We start from the raw sequence: 22,793 nt of genomic DNA, 5'->3' as shown, positions 1-22,793 counted from the left end.
CAACAGCCCAATCATCCCAATCATCCCCCCTCGGCCAGCTTCACCTTCGCGATACTCCACTGGCTGCCCGCCCCCCCTCTCTCGTCTTCCCTCTCTCCCTCTTTCCCTCTTGTGTCTTGTCATTCATTAGATACACAGTAACTTACTACTACTACTACTACTTACGAGACTAGTTAGTCGCTCGCTGCTCCTCTTTCGCCGCCCGCCCTGCAGGTTTCTCGCCCTCTTATCTTTTTTTCCTCCCCGACTTGTCTCATTTTTTCCCTTTTCTCTTTTTTTCCCCCCTTCTCTTTTCGCCGCCGTAACCTCCCATACAAACCTTCTTCCTCCCGCCTCCTCCTCCCACCCCCCCCGACTCCGAAACCTCTCCTGCTTCTCTCTCTCTTTCTTTCCTCATTCCTCCACACCTCTCTCCCCTTCCTTCACTCCCTCCCTCCCTCTCTCTCTTCCCCTCTGGCCTGGTTATTCCCTGCCAGTTCAAAAGGTAATAGAGTCTGTGTTCGGGAGCGTTGAAGTGAAAATACACAATCCACCCACTGTTCAAAAGAACCGGAGATTCCACCCAGGAGAAAAATAAAGGCCTTTTTTCTCCCTCATCTCCCTCTTCTCACATTCACCTGAGATTATTCTCCATCATTCCGAAGTTCACATTCACACGTTGAGCTCTCTCGTCTCTTCCTCACCCACCGGACCTATTGAAGGACGTTACTGTCTCTTTCGTTTGCGACTTGCTTAATGCTGGAAGTGACCTATATACCTTGCATCCATCCTTGACAACCTCCGTGGACAAGACACGCTCTTACCGGGATTTGTTTCTTTTATTCTCTCGGAGCAAGAGCCATATAACCAACCCTGGGATTCCACCGCTCTTCTAAGTCGCCTTTCGTGTTCTGCATGTGTGCTTGTGTCAACCAAAAGTCGGATTAGCCTTATTTCTCAGCCTTGGAGTTTCCGGACGCTGTCTCATAGAACTGTACTTCGTGCTGTTTCTTCTTCCCCTCAAATCAACCCCCCAATCTCCCTAAAAGAGACCATCTGCCACCACCTTCCTCTGGACCCGTCGGCTCTTCCTGATTTCCCCGGACCTCATTTGGCCATTTGGACCCGTTGCCTATAATTACTTTAATACTGGAGACCGTTTCCTGGAACAAACAAAAACAAAAATGACTGGCCGTCTTGGATATGAGGGGCGCCCGGAGCGTCAAAACGAATACTTCATTCCTGGCGATGGTATCAGCCGGGAAGTCATCCAAGCAGACATTTGCCGTTACCTTGGAAATGATGCGCTCGTAAGACCCGGAAACCACAATGTCTGTGCCCCGCTGCTTTTCCTATGCAATTCTCTAAGATTATACGAACAATGACGCGAACATTTGGGCGGGATCTGCCTTCTGGACGAATCAGTAACTGACTAGATGGGAAACAGGGTCGTCAGGGTTATTTCATTCGCGCCTACCGGAATCTCACCTCTGTATGTTGTATTTGGTTTTGTGGTATTCCCCAGGCGAAAAAGAACGTGTCCGACTAACAAATGGCTTGTGCTGCAGGAAATGATTGCTGACCTCAAAAAAGACTCGGCTCGGTGGGAGGCCGATGTTCTACGTCGGGCTGACCAGGGCTATCCCAGAGGTAGCTACCAACAAGAATTAGGCTATTCCCAGGCACCCAGCATGCCCGCGGCGTCCTACCCGGTATCTGCCATTCATGAAGGACGTCAGCAGGGAGGGCCATCCCCTCCGCCTGCCTACTCAGCTCCTCCCCCTGCTCAGCCATTCCCGGTGGATCCATATGCACAATCGTACCAGGCGACTCAAAGTCCCCCGTACCCACCTGCATCAACTTACACCGGCCCCAACCATTCACCCTATGGATCTGCCCCGAACCCCTACCCTAGTGGTCAGATCCCTTACACTACTTCCAGCCAACCTCCGGTGACTGCTGAAATGCACCCGTCGTCATACACGTATGGCCCTGGCTATTATGAGAATGGAAGGAGCAATGCCCCCAGGTATCCCGGGCCTGGCTATGAAACCGAACAGGACTATTCTCCAGTTACCACCGGGATCCCTTACCCTACTACCACAGCCCCGGACCCTCGGATAGGAATGGATCCCAGATACACTCCTGAGGCATCATACCCTCCGGCAGACCGCAATAGGCCACAACCAGCCAGAGGCGGGGAAGCCCCTCGCCGGACTAGGTAAAGAAAGTCAATGTCTGCTTTCTACGGGCGTATATACTATGAACCCTTTGTCCTTAACAGTCTATATCGTACCTGGGATCTTGCAGATATATCCACACTTCTGCTTATCCTCAGAGCCCTGAAGGACCAATCTTCCTTTCTTTGCGTATAGGAACATGAGACCGGAAGGAAAAGCGTGCATCATCGTTTGTCGGAAACAATTTGCAACTACCGGAGCCACATCCTTGGATCATCGGATATTATTTCTCCTGGACATCCATCCATCTTATCTCTGATATACTCTTGACTTTCCATCCAACGTCCATGGAGACGTTGCCTCGCGCTCTTGGTTGGCCTGGTTATCGCTCCATTGCGCGAGGCACACGGCCGTCTTTTTCTTTGGTGTAAAGCTTGGTCGACCCAAGCTATAACGTGATGGATTTATGAGGAGGCATTTTGGCTTTGTCTGTTGTAATTCCAGCCATTGCTGTGCTTTGTCTCTTTTCTGCCTTGCTGGGTTTTGGTTTCCATTGTCTGGTTATTCTGTGGTGTATTGGTCGTGGAATTCTCATGCGTTTGTGCCACAGTCTTCATTCTTCGATCGGTGTTTTTCGACCATCTCCTACATGTTGAGTCCGATGGAGCGCCAACTGATTTCAGGAAAATATCAGCCGGGAGCTTTTGATGACATACAGTGATGCTGTTCACGAGCTATATGTAGATATGAGCATATACGGCGTTATTTTTTGTGGTTCGCTGGTTCTTCGATGGTTATTCGCATTGACCCAAGGGTATAATAATCGACTTACAAAGTCAAGCCAGTGTGTTATCTTGTACTTGACCCCTTGCCTGCGCGCACCTTAAACGCTGTCCAATTGCAAGTGACTGTCTGCATGCCTTGCCTTGCTCTCCGAATCGTATGCACAGAAAGCTAATTGATGTAAATCATAGAATCTCACTTGCTGAAGCAGCGTGACTCCAACATTGCTGGTATCTGCTTGTAACGATGCTCTCACCTTATCTCAATTACTTTCAGCACATTGTGTACCGTGTTTCAATACGTGGGGAACAACCTGTGTATTCGTATCAATTGCGACGGCATGCCGAGTGAAAGCCCTTTCCTTGTATATAACTTTTATACACAACTACCAACACGGAAGCCCGCCTCTCACATTGTCTTTTGTTCCAACTTGTGCCCGTGATTTCGAATTGTAACACGCACCGAAGTTGGCCTCTGTTCACTCATTCACCATATAACACTTGTGTCTATTATAATAGAGCTCTGGACTGTTATATTGTGAAGCACCGAGCAAGTTCAAGGCAACGATGCAATCAGTCACTTCTAGTCTCTCGGCGTCGTTCACAATGCTACCTCGCTATATAATGCTCATTATTCTCTTTCTGCACCTTTCCAGAGACTACTTCTCGCACTGCTTTAGCGACAAGTATCTGGAAAATATACTCAGTTGCATCGAATATGTCTGTCTTAGATTTTCCGCAGTACGCTGATGGCGATGTGAAGCTCACCATCCACCCGGATGGCTATCGGTTGCATTCGAACCGACTCTGCGAACACTCAAGGGTTCTGAGGTGCCTGCTAGGACCGCCAAACGAAGTCTATCCACTGCCACATATCCAGGGAATGGATAATTTGGGTGTTTATAATCTCTATCTTATTGGCGAAGCTGCCCACAAGTTCGGGGTCTTCCAGCTTCAGGTAAGTAGACGCCCTATGATCAGAGTATATCTGTGTCAGCTGAGATTCTAACGAGCACCTACAGGTGCCCCGTCAGTTTACGAGCGAGATCAGAGGCTTTCAGGCTGTGGATTACATCCCAGTCTGGCCGATGAAAACCCGTCGGTGCTGGGAGAACATCTTTAGGATGTTTTATTTGCTGCCGCCAATCCTCCACGACGATGGACCGGAAAAGAATTTCCTGGACAACAGTTGGAGAGTTGCTGAGCTAGCATCGGAGATTGAGGCGGAAAATTATATCTTTCCTATCCTCGGCGCAGCACTGGAGGGCTACGAGCAGGAGCTATATTATTCTATCTCAAATGACCCGATCGGTTGGGTGAACTTGGCTATAAGAATCCAGTCACCCACGATCTTCCGAGAAGGCATTATTCACATCGTTGGACGCTGGAACTATGTGACGGATGAGGGCCACGCTTTGCTCCCTGGCCAGATCCGTGAGCTTTGTGAGAGAAAACATAGAGATCTGCAATACGACAAGTGGATGATAGAAATGAACATCCTCAACCACCCCGTCGCTGATCCACATGATAGAGACATCTACATGTGGATGGCCAAAGCATTTTATCAGCAGTGGCTAGGCAACTCCATTGCTGAAAAAAAGACATACCGTTCTTTGGATGGTGGGGCTGCCTTCTACCGCGCCATCAATGCTGGTGGCGATGCCTATCTTCCAATAACCGATCCCCAGACCAACCTCATCTTACTGCCCATTAGACAAGACGAGGTTACACTCGTCGAAAACCGCCTGAATGCCTTGAAGAATGCTGTAAAGCATCTGGTTGATAACCTACTTCGGAACAGATCGCGGTTCAACCCCTTAGTATGGGGCGATTTACATTATTTGACATGTTGTGAAGTCAATCAGCATGACATCCCTTGGCTGGCAGATAGGGCTGCACATGAAGATGTAGCTCTTATGCATACCATGAACCCTGCTGTGCCCCTAATGTACAGGGACAATATTCAAATGGAGACACGTCAAATCCACACGCCTCGCATCCCCCAGATACTTATCGAGAACCCTTTGCCGGAGAACAATCCCCAGATAGTTACCCAGCGTCTCGCATCTCCCTACTCCCCATCACTGGAAATATCCCCTGATCGCAGCTCTAGTCAGCCCCGGAGTGAGCTGACCTACGCTGTCCATGAGCCTGACTTGTCATCGGATAACTCTCAAAGCAGCTTCATCAGCCCGCCTCAGTGGGATGAAGAGGATGATTCAACGGCGCGAACCGAAGCCGAGCACCCAGTGATACCGGCTTTCGATGATTTTATACAGACATATCCCGAGATGTTAAGTGGAGGAGATATTACCTTGGTAAATAATGCGAGCCCTGCCTTCATGTCTTCCAATGTCAATGTTGAAAGCCACGGACATAATACTCAGCACGATGGCTGAGAGTTTGGCTGTACTGTTTGTCTACAGCAGAGTGTATTTTAGTTCTGTGCTTCGGACTTTTCTTTGTTTGCTACTTCTTTTCGATTGTATTCTCCTCTGTTTTACTACTAGTATGTTCTTTATCATGTCTAGGTTTCTCAAATTCGGAGTCTTGTTTTCTTCAATCTTCAGTCTGATCTACTATGTTCATTTTCATGTCTCCGTTTCTTGTTTTCTGGGTCTTGTCTTTTCTCCTGTACATCAAGTTCAATGGTCCCTTACGGCGCAGTAAGGCTTCTTTCGGCGCAGTATTCCACTGGCCATCACGCATCTATCTCATGGTCATACCCCTTACCACAGAGACCACACTCACGATACAAGCACAAACAGAAATTCGAAATGAATAAAAAAAAGAGATAAAATTATGAACTCCGCTCTGTAACCATTTTCACATACAATAAATACACACACACATCTTATACCCCACCCACAGCACCTCACCCCTCCCTGCCAAAGAGCACAATGGGTATAAACATGCCCGACAGGAAGAAGGCGGAGGGGGCACATGCACACGTAGGAAAAAAAGATACCCAAAATACCCAGATCAAGGCTACCTCCGGACAAAGCGAGGCCCGCCGATCACTTGCTCGTTGATTGAACAGCCAGCCTCCCTTTCCTTCTAATCTATCCGCGCCGGAGTCGCACGTTGCCCATGATTCAATGCAGAGCTAGTTGTCGGTCCCGCTATCGTCCGTCCATCCATCCTATCCTTTCCATTTCGCTATATCCGAGGTTAAGATGGATTTACTCGTCATCGTAACCTTTCGGGAATGTGCGGGGACCGGCGGGGACTATCAAGCGCAAGGCGCGAGCATGTCAGTATACTCTACTAACTTTCCAAGACAAGCAGGGGCTCAATTGAAGAGCCGTCAGTGGAAGCGGGGGTGCAACATACTAGGATAAGACATAGGGATAGTCTCGGGATCAACGTCACCCAAGGCACGTCTAAGCGGGGGCAAACCGACGAGAGCAACGGGGCCCATAGAACCGATGATAAGGGAGTAGAAGATGGCGGGACGTTCGTGAGAAGCCCAGCGGAGGTAGCGGAGAGGCGTAGACCAGAACTGAGGCGTCGACATTGTTAAGGATTTTCTTGTTCGTTTGCGGAGGTGTTCGGGTGTGTGAGGCGGTAGCGGAACAGAATGAATATAATCAATCTGCGGATGGAATCCTCTATGGGCAATTAAGGCCGGGGATTAATTGAACCTGCGGAGAGGTAGGGCAAATTGAAGTCGGGGATTGCGACGCGGGCGAGGGGAAACGAATCGATGGAGGTTGATTGAAGGTGACGAAAGCCGCCAAAAGTGGATTTGCCGGGTCTTGGCGTTCGGTCCAAACACGTCGCCCGTTTGGGGTGTGTGTCTACGTATGTATCTACTACGTACTTCTTTCTTTTTGACGAGCTCTCATCGAACAACAAAACCATCATTCTTTTGTGGTTCGCTCGTCGGGATATTTTGTTTCTCAGTTTGTTCCCTCCGCTGTGCGGAAAATTAGCCACTCAATATGCGGTGGTCTCTTTCCTCCCTCTTTCTGTTTGGCTTCTTGGCTGTTGTACATGCGCTCAGTAGTTCGGGCAACCGTCTGCTCGTTGTTTTGGAGGATGGATCGGAGAAGGATCTTTACTCTACTTTCTGGAGTGATTTAGAAGGTATGTATCTGCAGGGCAGAAATTATAATTGAGTGGAATTGGCGTTGTGCTGATATGTGCAATAGCTCGCGGATATGACCTCGTCTTCGAATCTCCCAAGAGTGACAAGCTCTCCCTCTTCGACCTTGGCGAGAGGGCTTACGACCACCTTCTTCTCCTGCCTCCTAGGTCCAAAGGTTAGCGGCGACTTTGGATTCGGACGTTATGCTACAGGGACATACAATTGACCGAGTGATCAGGATTTGGACCTTCTTTGAGCCCCAAGAACATCGTCGACTTCATGAACAAGGACGGTAACGTCCTCCTCGCGCTCTCGGGCAAGTCCACCACTCCCAGCGCCGTCAGCTCGCTGCTCCTGGAACTCGATCTTCATCTCGCTACCGACCGTTCGTCCGTCGTTGTCGACCACTTCAACTACGACACCCTGTCCGCGGCCGAAAAGCACGATGTCCTTCTCCTCCAGCGCCCCGGCCCATTGAGACCCGATACCAAGGCTTTCTTCGACGGAGAGGGTGTCCTTGCTTTGCCTAGGGCCGCTCCTCACACTCTTGGCGACCACGCGCTCATTGCGCCTATCCTGCGCGCTCCTGCGACTGCCTACAGCTACAACCCCAAGGAAGACCTGTCCGCGGAAGAGGATGTCTGGGCCACCGGCTCTCAGCTGGCTCTCGTCTCCGCCATGCAGACCCGTGCCTCCTCTCGCTTCACCCTGCTCGGCTCCGTTGAGAGTCTCCAGGACCAGTGGTTCTCCGCAACCGTCAAGGCGCCCAACGGAAAGGAGACCGGCACGGCCAACCAGGAGTTCGCCAAGCAGTTGACTGCCTGGACCTTCAAGGAGACCGGTGTCCTCAAGGTTGGCAAGATCGAGCACCACCTGGCTAAGGACGACCTTACTGCCGAGGACCTGAACCCCACCATCTACCGCATCAAGAACGAGACCGTATGTGCCTACTGACCAGTCCGCAACATAGCTGTCAACCCCTGCTGACGTGTCCCTATAGGTTTTCAGCATTGAGATCTCCGAGTACAGCCACGACCGGTACATCCCCTTCGAGGTGCCCGCCAACGATGCCCTGCAGCTCGAGTTCACCATGCTCTCCCCCTTCCACCGCCTGAAGCTGGAGCCCACCGCCCGCACCGAGAACAGCACCATCTACAGCACGCAGTTTACCGTCCCTGACCAGCACGGTATCTTCTCCTTCCGGGTCAACTACAAGCGCCCCTTCCTCACCAACATTGAGGAAAAGCACGAAGTGACTGTCCGCCACTTCGCTCACAACGAGTACCCCCGCAGCTGGAAGATCAGCGGAGGATGGGTCTGGATCGCCGGCCTGTGGTCTGTGATCGGCGGGTTCCTGGCCTTTGTGTTCGTGTGGCTCTACTCGGAGCCCGCCTCGGCCAAGGTCAAGAAGACCCAGTAAAGTAATGTATCATCTGAAAGATCAGTAAATGAAATCTGCTGCACAATGCACGTCTTGAAGAAAGGACGACCCGAATCGTAGAATGCCCAAGTCAGTCTGCGTACAGACAGACCCATCCATTGCATATGTACAATCTAGTAGTATAGCATGATAGTAAAAGTACGTACCCATAACCTGACAATCATACACACTATCAAGGCACGGGCACATGAGCGAAGTAGTCCCAACAGTCAATCAATCAACCAAACTCCAAGCCAAATGCCAGCGAATACAACAAAAGCACAGAGAACATGATGTTACAGCGCGCAAGGGAAAACCAGTCTGTGTCACCCACAACACCAGATATAACTAAACCTCCCCACCTCACAGACCACGAGTCTTCTCCGGATCCATCTGCACCTCATCACCACTAATCTCCTTGACCGTCTCAAATGCCGGCTTGCCTGCATATAATTGCTGGGACGTGCTGGAGCCGCCGCCTTCCGTCGTCGATACCGAGATAGGCTGGTTTCCGCGGAACCGCTTGCGCATGTCGATGAGGCCGCGCCTGAAGATGAGGCATATTGTCAACTGACTGTGGGAGGGAAAGCTTTGAAGGATGTATTTTGGTAATGACTCACTTGCACTCGCTAAACCCCTTCCGCAATTGCTGGCATCGCATGGGAAGTTCGTCGACGTACGGCTCACTCAGACATTCGCGGGGCGAGCGCCGTTGAACCATGATGCAGTCTGATTCTTGGAGACATTGCGCCAGAGCGTTTCCTATTTATTAAAGGTAAGAATGGTTAAAGTGGTGTGTGTACCGGGCATTATAGCTGAAGTTGGGAGAAGGGACGACAATTGTGGTAGTAATATCCGTTCGTGGATACGTTTCCGAACATCCAAGCCGCAATTTAAGAACATGGAGGAGAGATGAAAGGATCCGACATACTGATCTCTTGGCAGGAACTCGGCATGTTGGGCGAACAATAAAGGCAAGGCCCGAATTGCTCAGCCAAATAATAACAAGTTAGGAACAACACCGGTCTGCGGCGGCGGCGGAGACGGACAATCTGGAGATAATTTGCTGAAATCGGAAAACAAACTCAACCAAACGGGCGTTGCCCCGGATTAGGTAAGCCATCACATGAAGAAGAAGGGGCCCCCATGACGTCTGGGGGCGTGTGGAACCTGACTTAGGTTGCTTGCTCGTTCCGCTTGATTTATCCTATCCTTCTTCTTCCCATAGTCATGCGGTCTGAGTTTATGGAAGTATTGCTTCGGCGCATTATGGTTCATTACTACTACTGCTACTACCGGTGATAATTACTCTACGTGGTTGATTTGCAGACTGTCCCATCCCTGTGTGACATTAGGAGGTTTGGTCTTGTCGTCATGGCGCGCGTTCCGGTCATTGGACGGCTTTTTTGGTTTGAATATTTGGCACTTTTTGGGTCATTGATTCTGGTGTTGCTGGAATGGGTTATACATATTATCACGTTTTGTCTGCGTAAGTATTGTGTTCGTTCTTTGGGGTGGTAGTGTAAAGGGGTAAGGGCTAACTGGCGCAGCTGAACCTATCATTAGGTTCTGTTACGATCGATCCAAGAATATATTCAACGCTTTTATTCCCCCAGATGACCCGGCCAAACGCGGCAAGGAAGAGAAGGTGGCTGCGTCGGTTGCTCTGGCGTCGGACTTCACGGATATATGCGCGCTGTTTGGGTATGAGGCGGAGGAACATATCGTCCAGACGGGGGATGGCTATCTGCTTGGTCTGCACAGACTGCCCTATCGGAAAGGTGAGGAAGGAAGGAAAGTCAACCAGGGTGAAGGGAGCATCAGGAAGAAGGTCGTCTATCTCCACCATGGTCTCATGATGTGCAGTGAAGTCTGGGTCTGTCTGTCGGAGGAGCAGCGATGCCTTCCGTTTCAATTGGTTGAAAGGGGCTATGACGTGTGGTTGGGGAATAACAGAGGAAACAAGTACTCGAAGAAGTCCGTCAAGCACTCGCCCCTGTCGAACGAGTTCTGGGACTTTTCGATCGATCAGTTCTCGTTCCATGATATCCCAGACAGCATCAAGTATATCCTGGAAGTGACAGGGCAGCCGTCCCTGTCATACGTGGGATTCTCGCAGGGAACGGCACAGGCGTTTGCGACGCTGTCCATTCATCCTTTGTTGAACCAGAAGATCGATGTATTTGTGGCTCTGGCGCCGGCAATGGCCCCGACAGGCCTCCCCAATCATCTCGTGGATTCGCTCATGAAGGCTTCGCCGAACTTCCTGTTTCTGCTGTTTGGCAGACGCAGCATCCTAAGCTCGACGACAATGTGGCAGACGATTCTCTACCCACCTATCTTTGTTCGGATCATTGACACGTCACTTCGCGGCCTGTTCAATTGGAGATGCAAGAATATCAGCCGCTGGCAGAAGCTGGCAGGGTACCTGCATCTGTTTTCCTTCACTAGCACCAAGTCGGTCGTCCATTGGTTCCAGATCATTCGACACCGGAATTTCCAGTTCTACGATGACGAAATCCATGCGCCACTCAGTATTGTTGCCAGTGAGCGATTTTACAAGCCGGTCAAGTACCCGACGAAGAACATTAAGACGCCCATTGTCCTGTTGTATGGCGGTAGCGATAGTCTCGTTGATATCAACGTGATGTTGTCCGAGCTTCCCCGGGGGACCGTGGCCAAGGAATTCCCGCAGTATGAGCACTTAGACTTCTTGTGGGCGCGTGATGTGGACCAATTGGTATTCAGCCATGTCTTCGAAGCGCTGGAGCGGTACAGCTCCGAGAATCAGAAGGGGACATTAATGGAGAAGGTTAATGGTGCCGCGGGCACATATGTACCGGCATGAAGTACGAGGTTCTGCACCAATGAAGACACGCATAATCTAGAGGGAGATTCATACCCACCATCGCCAAGTTTGACAGCTTGCGTGTTTCGACTCGCGGATCTGACTGTCTCAGCAGATCGCAATACGAGAGACAAAGATCATTGTTCGCCTTACTTTGTATAATTGTTTGCCTATAAAGATGTTCGTTTAGCCTTGATTGTTTTCTGTACAGCACACACACTATATCAGCGTCCAATATAACCTCAACACCGCCAAGAACCTCACAAACACATTGGCGAAGCAACGCAGTCCGGATGCTTCGAAGCTGGCAGACCTCCAATGACCTTCATCGGTACGGAGTACTTCAATACTACTTCGTTGCCTAGATAGATGCATTATAGATCGGCTCCCGACCCCTTCAGTGACATACGTCATATGTATCAAGCAGCAGCGCATTTCTTCAGATCCATATGCAGGGAGATGGTCCCAGTGTCGGGTCTGGTCTTGCTCTTCCCGTCCCCGACGCCTCACATCCACATGTGATGCATAGACCAACGCGTCCCCCATCACATCTGCACTTCCAGCAACCAAGCACGACCCAAACCATGTTTGTGCAGCTCGTCCCCCCAAGAAAATAATTATTCCAATGTGACACATCAGCTTGGCTTTCAATCATGCTGATACAACCACCCAAGTATCCGTACCATCCTCCTCCCCCTCCCTCCCCGGTCAGGTGGTTTATGAGATGTGGATGGTCTGATTGCCCTAGCGCACCATCAATGCGCGTGCACATCGGTCCAATATAGATTACAGAATATAATAAATTAAATGATAGGCACACAGACAGCCTGCCTCCCGGAAGTTGGGGACCGGAAGTCCGGTGGCGGTGGTCCGTACTTTTTATCTTTCAGGACTTAACAATCCAGTCTACCAGTGGCCCTAGGTCTAGTGCTGATGAGTAGCGATGGTGCCTCCCGCTTAGTTTCGGGGGTGCTTCCGTCCCTGGCAGACTAAAGTTGAGTTGGGTTGAATTGGCGTCGGAATCTGCTTCCGGTTCCTGGAATCGGGCACATCCCGATGTCCTTTTGTTTTTCTCTTGCCCTTCTTCTCCTTCTTTTCCTTTTTGACTTTTAGGAAGGGGATGTCTGGTTATTGGCTTGGGTTTGCTGCTGACAGGTAATTTTTGGGGCTTAGATGAATAACCTGCATGGCATCGTATGGGAAGGGGGGAGTTTGTTTTTGTGATAATGATGGAGGAGAGAGAGATATTATTGCCATGAGAGGGGAAGAAGAAGATCGATCATTATGCTTGTCCTCGGGGCAAGACGGATGTGGGTTTTGGGACTTTTGTGAGCGATGTTCATGAGGTCTCTCTCCTGTAGATAGAGAGACTCACAACAGAGAGAGAGAGAGAGAGATGGTGTACTCTGTACTCTGTACTATTGCTAGTTTCTGGTTAGATAGTAGAACATCCAGTTAATATTTATTGATCAGTAGTCGCCATGGCCTGTCCTGCCTGTCCTGCCTGTCCGGCGTCTATCTATCTATCTGCTTTATTTTTTCCTCGTCCTTGCAGCGGCTAACTAGTCTTGATGATTTCCCCGTTTCCCTGTTTCTGAGACATTGCTAGGTAGTAGCAATTGGAGCCCGGCTGAGTGCATGTGAAGCTGAGTGTGAGGGTCAGAGTGTGTGTGTTGGCGCTGAAGAATTCGAGGTAAGGTAAGAAGGAATAATCCAGTTTCAGCTTCCATCATCCATCCTGTCATCCCCATCATTCTCCATCAATCAATCAATCATCCTGTCCACCAACCCACACCCACTCTCCCGATTCTATCAATCCACACACCTCCCTCTCTTCCCACCCCTTCAAACATGCCACATTCTTCTCATCTGCGAGGCTCTGCTGAGCTCATCAGGGCTGCAGATCTCGGGGGCGGCAAGAAAAGATGACTACTGTATGAGAAGAAGAGGAAGAAGAAAAATCCACCGGATCAGGGGATAAGGGAGGGAGCGAGATTCAATTATTGGCCAAGCCATGCCGCGCCCGCCCCCTTCTTGAGGGAGGATGGATGGATGGATGGATGCGCTGGGCTTTCTGCCCCCATCCGCTGTGATCAGTTGCTACCCTCTACGGTTTCCTGCCGATTCGGAGGTAGAAGGACGGAGGGGGGCGAAGGAGCAGGGAATTGATGGAAAGAGAAAGAGAATGAGAGAGGGAGACAGAGAGGAGGAGAGAGAGAGAGGCTGATACGATCTGATCTGATCTCAGACTCGAGAAATCGAATGATGGTGTTGTTTCTCTTTCTGCCCCCCTCCCTCCCTTCTATCTCTCTTTCTCTTTTCTCTTTCTCTGCCCTCGAAAGTGATGCCCGTCAAGATGGGGGTCAACTACTACTTCCCTCTCTAGCTTATAACACCACAGCCAGCACCTTGCTCTTGCTCTACTATCTACTTGTTTCTTTTCGTTCTGGATCATCGGGACCCAAGCACTCAATCAACCAGAACCTTTCCCCATCGCCAGCTGCTAACTAACCTCGACTGTACTAGGGGCTTAAGGTTTCCTGAGTCGGCCGCACAACAAATCGCCTTTCGATTCGAGGCTCACCGCCGCAATTTGGGAAGAGACTCGGAGTCCCTGCCGTGCCTTTACTTTTTTTTGACTTTTTTTTTTGCTTTTCCCTCTCGTGCAGTTCTTCAACGGGGGTCTTCAGGGATTAGGAAAAAGTCGAAACCGAGAAAAGAAAATATTTCAGAAGCAGCAATTGATTCGATCGTCTCTCCGTTAGGCCGTTATTGCATCATATCGTCATCTGTTGTGCTTGTCGGTAAGCCAAATTCGACGTTCTTCTCTGTTGCTGCTCTTCTTCAATGGAACTTACCGATCCTTTTCCTGTCCTCCCCACAAACCGAACCAGTCCGTGTTCGCTGACTTAGCCTCTGCTACTGCTCCTCTGCTACTGCTACTGCTCTTGCTTTGCTTGTCTGGCTCTCACTCAACTCACTCACTCACTCATCCTCTCTCTCTTCCTTTAGTAAACTACTAGTGTCTTTTCTCTCCCCCGAAAGTCACCGACTGATCTGTTCAACAGCAGCTATCCTTCCCTACCTTCCCTCCTCTCCTCTGCTCTCCACCTCCACTCCCGCGGCCTTGCTTCAGACCGTCCCTTCTTCTGGCGCTTCCATCCTGCCAGCTCCCGGGGAATTGGTCGGGAATTGATTGGCATTGAGACCGATGTAACGGATCGCGTGTTGCTGCCCTTGCTCTCCCAGCACTTCCTCCCCGCCCACCCCCCTCAAAGGGAGTCCAGTCCACCTCCTTCCCTCCTCCCACCTCCCCATTCCCCAATCTGCTTAATTCAATTCAAATTATCGGCGCGCATTGAACCTGAATCCACCGTCCACTCGACACCCTCACCGAGAATCAACCCTCATCTGTCGCAGCATTCGGATCGGGTTTAGTCTACGTTCCAGCTTCGACCACTGATTCCGCCCCAGGATCAGACAATATAATTGTTGGCTTAGAAGTTACCGGAAGCCTATCGGAGTCGACTCTTTCATTTTCGCATCGAATCATACTCTTTCAATCGCCGAATACGCGGCCACCGTTCCAATGCGGCCCCAGTAAGCTCCGCCCCGGACTTTCTATTCCACTACACCCGATCGGAGGTCGCCGCAGTCGCTAACATACTGGATTTATCATAGACGGGAATACCATATCGTCGTTTTAGGTGCTGGTGGGTACATAATTCTGTGACAGACTATGAGAAAGGTTCACCGCTGACCATCGGTCGTTGTCGGCGCAATAGGAGGTGTGGGAAAGAGCTGTCTTACTGGTATGCTCCTGGTCGCATATACTTGTCGGGTTCTCTGTCATGGTCGCTGATGCTGGGTAGCTCAATTCGTGCAAAATGTCTGGATTGAGAGTTATGACCCTACAATCGAGGATTCATACCGAAAGCAGATCGACGTGGATGTGAGTTTGGCTTCGTCCTTGTCTGGAGATAGTCACTGACAGTTCTAGGGCCGGCAATGTATTCTGGAAATGTATGTGTTGTGCGCAGCGCATTTAATCCATAGCGCAATTACATCACTACGGGTAGTGGAGATAGCTGACTGTTGTATTAAGACTGGACACTGCAGGAACAGAACAGTTCAGTAAGTCTCCGTGGACACGGTCGCATCAAATTCTCTGATACTAACATCTTCTTAGCGGCCATGAGGTAAACAATGCGCTCACCCTGGACCCCCTCCCCCCGTCCACTTATACGGGACGTTACCAACCGTTGCCATTTCGGGCCCCCTGCTGACGTTGGATCGCATTCCAGAGAGTTGTACATGAAACAAGGCCAAGGGTTTCTGCTCGTATTCTCGATTACGAGCATGTCCTCGCTGAACGAGTTGTCCGAGCTCCGCGAACAAATAATCCGCATCAAGGAGGATGAGAAAGTTCCCATTGTCATTGTGGGCAACAAGTCCGACCTGGAAGAGGACCGCGCCGTGCCACGCGCGCGCGCATTCGCCCTCTCCCAAACCTGGGGAAACGCACCTTACTACGAAACGTCGGCCCGTCGACGAGCCAACGTCAACGAAGTCTTCATTGACCTCTGCCGACAGATCATCCGAAAGGACTTGCAAGGAAACTCCAAGGGCTCCGACTCCGATCGCAAACGGGAAGGTGGCAATCGGCAGGACCGTCGAAAGGACAAAAAGCGCCAGACCCGGCGTAAGGGACCCTGCGTGATCCTCTAATTAGTCCTACTCGCGACCTTTCCCCGACACGACGAACGTACCACCAAATAAACGAGAGCAAGCGCATGGGCTAGCCCCCTGACCACTTACTATCTTATATCGCTCACCGTTACGCACATGACTTACCCACTGCACACTGCACATACCCCGTCTACAAAGCCTGTCTAATGTCGAAACACCTACTACTATTACTACTTACTACTACTACTTATTCACCCACCCCTTACCTGACCTTATCCTATGCCATGTTTCATCATACGCCTGTCCACGTGCTCCCACGATAGATATATGTGACTTATAGCCTCGAATATTTTTGTTTCTTATACTTATCTTCTCCTATTGCTATGTCCTACATTACTACATTTGTGACTTTTACGCCGGAGGAATGGAAAAGTGTAAATTTCTTGATCTCTTTTATTCTTCTACCACTTTGGATGCTTCTTTTGTGCGAAATGCAAACAGCGAGACTTTCTTTCTCTGTATCATTCTTGCTTTTAGGATGTTGATTGCGAGAGAAAAGAAGTAGAAGCAGAATTGGATAGATTGCTCTACAGCGATAGGAAGAGAGGAGAGACGATCCCAATTGGTTTGAAAATAGATACGTTGATCTTTCTCTATAATAGTTCTATACGTGAAAATATATATATCTTATATTATACTGTCTATTTGATATGTGACATTTTCTAATTAATGAATGTATTAGAACCAGATGGCTGCTCCCGCGTGTGGGATTTAATCTTTCCTTGCGTGAACGACAAGCCTGGTATTCAAGTAGGTTAGTTGTTCTATGACTTGAAAGAACTAAGTCTAATATTCGTATATTTTGTTTGAAGTTACTAATTGTATATATATTCCTATTACTTTCAGGTGAAACCAATGAATGTCTGAAAAGCAACTGATGTTTATCTTAACTAGGCTTACTTTAACTTGAAGAAAAATGCTAGTAAATTATGAATGTAGATATAGATATTTATACTAGTACTAAAGTATTGATTAGTTTTCTTTCATACTTATATAAGTTACTATATAACTGTTAGTAGTACTATATTCCTACAACTTCTTTGAAACTTCATGATAAGTAGTGCTTCCAGTAGTTGAAGTACTAGTATGATTATTGTCACATAGTGACGCTCCGACTTAACTAGTAGTTATTAATTACTACAGAATAGGACTGGCAGAAATCGACTGCCCGAGACGTATTGAAGTTACTTGAAAGCCAACTTTACTGATGAAGCTGCGCCTTCAAGTCCTACATACTACTAACCAACCCTGACATCTCGCCCAGCCTGCTAAATCTCGCCCCTAGGAAATTAGAAATTCGCTGCTGGGTACTAGTAGCTGGATCTGACGAATGTAGGCTAATATGGGATACCGGTGTAAACTGAGGAGTCTTCGCGGCGTAGAATTTGACTAGGCAGAGTGAATATCCCGTGATTCAGGAAAAAGTATCAGTGACGTACGTGGTAAGAAAAAGTTATTTATTAGGTAGCTCGTAAAATTGACTAGACTTTGAAAAAGAACATGTCGCTTTTCGGGAGTCCATCTGTCAAAACCATCCAATCGTGCTATGGTGTCAGCTAGACTGAAGTCTGTCACTCCAGGTCGATCGTGTTCAATGAGAGTAAAGAAGAAAATTAGAAATTCGTCTTCAGCCAAGACCTCCTCCTTCATAAGGCGTACAAGCGTTATTGGTTTGTAATCCTCGTACGATTTCTCCAAAGGCTCGAAATGTTGGATGAGCTTGTTGAAAAGCTCGGTAGCTTCGTCGTGCTCTTGTGGCGGCAGGCATTGCGGGAAAGGAAAGATGACTCCTTCCAAGGATGAACGATGTCGGAGATGTGGAGAAGTCATGATCGCTCAAGATATTTGTAGCTTGTTTCTGAATCTCAAGCTTGTGTTTAAGAGGGTCTTGCGGATTTTCATTGTGATCTGAGGCATTGATGGGGTATAGTAACTCTCATAGTGACCGAATGATGCTTATCGGGCCGGACATATGATAAGTATGTACTCCTTTCGGTGTTACTATTTTCCGGCACCCAAGGGCATAATAATTGGGGAAGGAGCGACACCATTGATTATCCCGCACATCAGCGACCCCCAAGTTCAGAATCTGATAGCATAAGAGCGTCGATACGCTTCATCAATCCTTTCCAAGTAGTATGTTCCCGGTGCCAGGGAAGCTATGTCTCCAGCAGGGGTATAGTTGTTGCTTCCGTATACTTTCAGTCGGAGTGCGCAAGCCTGGTTATATAGTGCATTAGTATAGGGCCACAAATGAAACGCTGTGTAAGTGTATTAACCTACCTCTTCATATTCCTCCGGAGTAGCGACATGTCTCTGCTTTAGACGATTCATGAGATCGATTTTCTCAACCATAGGGGCCAAGTCGCCTGTTACTTTCAGGGCGAAGAGGGTGCTGGCTAGGCCACTGCCATACTTTATTCGTAACATTCGTTAGAACCGATGAAATTATAGTTGAATTTGGGGAAGGAGTGACTTACACTGAACATGCCAATAGTCTTCCCCTGCGCAGTAGCAATATCGATATTACTGATCAGGCTGATAAGTGAGCAATAGAGACTGCCTGTGTACATGTTTCCACACAAGGATGGGGCAGTGATGCATGGTTCAACGCGTTCCTTGAACTGGTTCTTGGTTAGAGCTACGAGCGCTTTCTCTAGGTTCTTGTCTTTGAGGGATTCTTCGTAGGTCAGGGTGCGAAGCTCAGGCGGGATGTCGGTCAGGTCTGTGTCTGGATTCGAGCTCGTTTGATGTAGAAGATCGTTGTATTTGAGTCGACCATAGGACTTGCTGACTAGTTTGCAATTAGGGGTGTGGAAGGCCATGTAGTCGAAGAGGTCGAGGACATTTTCCACGTTCTTATTGTTAATGCTTCTGCGACGGAGGAGGTCTTTGTGGCATCCATCCAAGGCACGTATATAGCAAGTGATCGATTCATGGCCATTAACGAGAGGGAACTCGGCTTTGAGGTCTGGTTTGTAGAAGTCGTATGTGTGTGTCATGTAGACACCTCTGATGCTGTGGTCTAGGGAGAGCAGTGCGTTGGGACCCACGAGCATGGCAACACAGCCTGCGCCACCTGTAGGACGAGAGGAAGACTCCTTATAGAGGGCAATGTCAGATGCCACTACGATGGCGTCCCGGCCGTCCCAGGACCGTGACTCGACCCAGTTTATGGCATTGAAGAGGGCGTTGGTCCCGCCGTAGCAGGCGTGAATGGTGTCAATACCTTCAATGCTTGTGTTGCCGGAGGGCTCGAAGAGGGTTGTAAGGACGGACTTGATGGACTTGGCCTTGTCGATTAGGGATTCCGTGCCTACTTCGAGACGTCCGATGGAGTTGGGATCGATGCTGTATTTCTTGAGGAGGGAGGACACGGCTGTCAAAGCAAGAGTGCAGACATCTGAACAGTTAATTAGTTAGGCATCTTAGTACTCGGAAATACAGGATAGTGTATATATGGAGTATACCTTCTCTGTCGTTGCAGTAATTCATGCACTGGAGGCCTAGTCCGATAGTGTACTTGCCGGCGGAGACACCTTGGTATTGCTCGAAGAGGGTCTGATCCAGACACTGTTTAATCAGGTAATCAGACAGGTCCTTAGACGATGAAGAGTTGGACTACCTGGGCTGGGACATAGATCTCCATGGCCTTGATGCCAACATTCTCTGGGTAGGATGCCATGGTGCGAATGATATCAGTTATGAAAGCAAACTGAAGCTGTGTTGGGATGAAGATTAGAACTGGAGAACTGAGATGCAACAGACAGATGCTCCCTTTTATAACTATTTCCCACTGCTGCCTATTTGCTTCAGTATGTGTTGAAATAATCGTAAGTGGGTATGAAGTGGCTGTGAGTTTCTAGCCCCCCATTGCGTTCACACCGGTAACATCATAGGCACCAAGAGCGAGGACACAATGAGTTGCTCGGACCCCGTAGTGAGGACTAAGCTGATACTTCAGAATTGTATTGGACAAAAGATCTCTTGCTGGAGCTACTAGCTGAATCCTATATTCACCGTTCTAGACATAGGATGAAGAGTACGGCGTATATCAGGTCCTGAGTATGGGCATGTCAGATGCACCAATAACTGTTGGCAAACCGCACAGCGGGTCTCCTAGTGAGATTCCTCATCGGTTAGCCTGCTTCTTCTGATAGTCATGGCGCCGGATGAATGGATGTGAAAACCTGCTGGTCTGTTATGTACTTCGCCATGTCATTGAAATCTGAGACGTTATTGGCAAGCACCGAACTGATGGCCACAGGCACCAAGAATAGCAACGACAGATACGAGTCTGTTTAACACGAGAATTCAAGTTTATTCAATCAATTGCTGAGGATATGTTGTGACTGCGGTGTTTGCCATGTATACAAGCGACAAAAGCAGCAGTAGAACCGGGCTACGGCTGTGGTGAGGCCGAAGTGCTGAGGCGTCACTAAACCACATGATCTGCAGTTTCAACGACCAAATCGGTTCCGTTATAATCTCAAGGTCTGGTCTGATGATCATTTTGATTGGCAATGGGCTGCTAGTGGTATGCATGGATCATCGTAATGCATGTATGACAAACCAATGCTCGGTGATGAAAACACGCCTATAGATGACAATCATGCTGATAAATATTCAAACTACTATAGCTTTTCATTTTCGAATATGTTTTTTTTATCGGAAACCCATATAACATCCGATAGCTAATCGAAACCCATTGCTTTAAGATAAGTGCTACATTGCGGAGTCCAACAGTTAGTGATTTTCAGGGCCGGAGAAAATCACTGAAATAATTATCCATATCCTGTTCCATTCCAACTAAAGCACCTCACATCCGGAACACCCCAAAACGAGTCTGCACATCATCTACCTTTCCACCCACAGCAGCGGCCAGCCCCAGACCAAGGAACCGCCTCGTCTGTGCGGGGGGAATGACGCCGTCATCCCACAGTCGTGCAGAGGAGAAGACTGCCTCTGACTCACGATCAATCCGAGCCTTGAGGTCCGGGTCTGCTGTCCGCCCTACAGCTTCCATGACAGCAGAGAGTTGCTCCGAGCCCATGACACCGATCTTGGCGTTGGGCCACATGAATAAAAGACGCGGGGAATAAGCACGACCACTGCAAATTTGGTGAGTACAGAACAGGACGAGGAACATAATTCGTAATCGAAGACTTACCACATTCCATAGTTACCCGCGCCAGCGCTGGAACCAAATACGACTGTAAATTTAGGGACGTCTGCGCAGGCCACGGCAGTAACGAGCTTTGCGCCATTCTTTGCAATACCGCCCTTTTCAGCATCTGCGCCGACCATGAAGCCGGAAATATTCTGGAGGAAGACCAGAGGGATTTTGCGTTGCGCGCAGAGCTCGATGAAGTGTGCTCCTTTCAGGGATGATTCGGAGAAAAGGATACCATTGTTGGCGACAATACCGACTTGATGCCCAAAGATACGAGCAAATCCGGTGACAAGCGTCGTGCCGTAGTCCCGCTTGAATTCGGCAAACTCACTGCCATCGACTATACGGGCGATGACTTCGTGGACAGGGATTTGGCGCCGGAGGTTGGTGCCCACGATGCCGTTGAGCTCCGTTGGGTCATACAAGGGCTCTCTGATGGCATCACTAGGAATGTCCTTGAGAGGAACGGTTGTTTTGGGGTAGTTGAGGTTGGAAATAGACCTCCGGGCGAGAACAATAGCATGCGCGTCGTCAACAGCAAGATAGTCTGTTACACCTGAGATTGTGCTATGGAGTTGACCGCCGCCAAGGTCTTCTGCGGAGACTTCCTCGCCTGTAGCAGCTTTAACGAGAGGAGGGCCGGCCAAAAAGATAGTACCCTGGTTCTCGACAATGATGGTCTCGTCGCTCATAGCCGGCACGTAGGCTCCACCAGCTGTGCAGGGACCCATCACGACGGAGATTTGCGGAATGCCCAGAGAACTCATGCGGGCCTGGTTGAAGAAGATGCGGCCGAAGTGTTCCTTGTCTGGAAAGACATCTGCTTGGTGGGGAAGATTTGCACCGCCAGAGTCCACGAGGTAGAGGCAGGGAAGCTTGTTTTCTTGAGCAATTGCTTGCGCACGGAGGTGCTTCTTGACCGTGATTGGGTAGTATGTGCCTCCCTTGACAGTGCTGTCATTGGCAACGATCATAGAAGTAACACCTTCGACCGTTCCAATGCCCGTTATGATGCCACCTGCGGGGACGTCGTCCGAGTAGACATCATGGCCGGCGAGTGGAGAAAGCTCCAGGAACGAGGTGCCTGGATCAATGAGGGCGGTAACTCTGTCGCGAGGGAGCATTTTCCCTCTGGCGATGTGTTTGTCCTTGGCTTTCTGCGGCCCTCCTTGGGAAATTGTGCTGTGGAGACTGGCCATCCGGTCGAGGAGTTCCTGCATTTGCTGGGCATTCTCCTTGAAATCTGAGGATGACGTGTCCACTGCTGTGGGGAGAGCCGATATGGCGGATGCATGATGAGGATGCGTATAGCTGGCAACGGATCTAGAGAATGCAAGGAAAGGCGTTCTCGTCGAGGGTTGTCGCACAGGTAGACAGCGGGAGGGAAGGGCGGGTTGTTTGGATCGCAAGCTCCGCAGGAGCGGAGACGGAGCACGCATTGCGGGGATGTTGGAACTGGATGATCTGGGGATACTCGGGGGTGTAGACAAGAACGTATTTGGGGAATATGACTTATATGCAGACTACACCATGGCCGGTGCAAGCCGAGGAAAGCACACGAGGTATTATTGT

At 49.5% G+C, this 22,793-nt stretch overlaps 9 protein-coding genes across 9 annotated transcripts; 5 read left to right on the top strand and 4 right to left on the bottom strand.

Annotated features, from left to right (window-relative positions):
* Nucleotides 1-1,163: 1,163 nt before the first annotated feature.
* AtWU_07779 (putative transcription factor RfeG) lies at nt 1,164-2,204 on the top strand (the record flags this gene model as incomplete). The annotated part of the gene is made up of 3 exons (XM_035502888.1): nt 1,164-1,289; nt 1,427-1,471; nt 1,548-2,204. 3 exons carry the CDS (start codon nt 1,164-1,166, stop codon nt 2,202-2,204), a joined length of 828 nt encoding a protein of 275 aa, XP_035358781.1.
* A 1,455-nt stretch (nt 2,205-3,659) lies between these two features.
* AtWU_07778 (alpha/beta-hydrolase lipase family protein) lies at nt 3,660-5,340 on the top strand (the record flags this gene model as incomplete). Its single annotated transcript, XM_035502887.1, has 2 exons — nt 3,660-3,899; nt 3,964-5,340. The coding sequence occupies 2 exons, from the start codon at nt 3,660-3,662 to the stop codon at nt 5,338-5,340; spliced, it is 1,617 nt and encodes a 538-aa protein (XP_035358780.1).
* A 783-nt stretch (nt 5,341-6,123) lies between these two features.
* Nucleotides 6,124-6,458, bottom strand: AtWU_07777 (NADH:ubiquinone oxidoreductase subunit NDUFA3; the record flags this gene model as incomplete). Its single annotated transcript, XM_035502886.1, has 2 exons — nt 6,124-6,170; nt 6,275-6,458. The coding sequence occupies 2 exons, from the start codon at nt 6,456-6,458 to the stop codon at nt 6,124-6,126; spliced, it is 231 nt and encodes a 76-aa protein (XP_035358779.1).
* Nucleotides 6,459-6,885: 427 nt separating this feature from the next.
* On the top strand, nt 6,886-8,451 carry AtWU_07776 (dolichyl-diphosphooligosaccharide-protein glycotransferase; the record flags this gene model as incomplete). Its single annotated transcript, XM_035502885.1, has 4 exons — nt 6,886-7,030; nt 7,096-7,206; nt 7,270-7,970; nt 8,032-8,451. The coding sequence occupies 4 exons, from the start codon at nt 6,886-6,888 to the stop codon at nt 8,449-8,451; spliced, it is 1,377 nt and encodes a 458-aa protein (XP_035358778.1).
* Nucleotides 8,452-8,814: 363 nt separating this feature from the next.
* AtWU_07775 (PET191 family protein) lies at nt 8,815-9,407 on the bottom strand (the record flags this gene model as incomplete). Its single annotated transcript, XM_035502884.1, has 3 exons — nt 8,815-8,998; nt 9,072-9,213; nt 9,383-9,407. The coding sequence occupies 3 exons, from the start codon at nt 9,405-9,407 to the stop codon at nt 8,815-8,817; spliced, it is 351 nt and encodes a 116-aa protein (XP_035358777.1).
* A 418-nt stretch (nt 9,408-9,825) lies between these two features.
* On the top strand, nt 9,826-11,299 carry AtWU_07774 (sterol esterase; the record flags this gene model as incomplete). The annotated part of the gene is made up of 2 exons (XM_035502883.1): nt 9,826-9,940; nt 10,002-11,299. 2 exons carry the CDS (start codon nt 9,826-9,828, stop codon nt 11,297-11,299), a joined length of 1,413 nt encoding a protein of 470 aa, XP_035358776.1.
* A 3,589-nt stretch (nt 11,300-14,888) lies between these two features.
* Nucleotides 14,889-16,027, top strand: AtWU_07773 (putative RAS small monomeric GTPase (Rsr1); the record flags this gene model as incomplete). Its single annotated transcript, XM_035502882.1, has 8 exons — nt 14,889-14,899; nt 14,981-15,012; nt 15,085-15,111; nt 15,172-15,251; nt 15,300-15,322; nt 15,405-15,433; nt 15,489-15,498; nt 15,604-16,027. 8 exons carry the CDS (start codon nt 14,889-14,891, stop codon nt 16,025-16,027), a joined length of 636 nt encoding a protein of 211 aa, XP_035358775.1.
* A 2,103-nt stretch (nt 16,028-18,130) lies between these two features.
* Nucleotides 18,131-19,733, bottom strand: AtWU_07772 (hydroxymethylglutaryl-CoA synthase; the record flags this gene model as incomplete). The annotated part of the gene is made up of 5 exons (XM_035502881.1): nt 18,131-18,268; nt 18,332-18,463; nt 18,529-19,451; nt 19,519-19,621; nt 19,674-19,733. 5 exons carry the CDS (start codon nt 19,731-19,733, stop codon nt 18,131-18,133), a joined length of 1,356 nt encoding a protein of 451 aa, XP_035358774.1.
* Nucleotides 19,734-20,867: 1,134 nt separating this feature from the next.
* AtWU_07771 (putative 3-methylcrotonyl-CoA carboxylase, beta subunit (MccB)) lies at nt 20,868-22,660 on the bottom strand (the record flags this gene model as incomplete). Its single annotated transcript, XM_035502880.1, has 2 exons — nt 20,868-21,159; nt 21,219-22,660. 2 exons carry the CDS (start codon nt 22,658-22,660, stop codon nt 20,868-20,870), a joined length of 1,734 nt encoding a protein of 577 aa, XP_035358773.1.
* Nucleotides 22,661-22,793: the final 133 nt, after the last annotated feature.

Source organism: Aspergillus tubingensis (assembly GCF_013340325.1).
Source record: "Aspergillus tubingensis WU-2223L DNA, scaffold_8, whole genome shotgun sequence".
Lineage (NCBI taxonomy): Eukaryota > Fungi > Ascomycota > Eurotiomycetes > Eurotiales > Aspergillaceae > Aspergillus > Aspergillus tubingensis.
The sequence above is the reverse complement of the archived record's forward strand: the minus strand, read 5'-3'. Positions and strand labels throughout refer to the sequence as shown.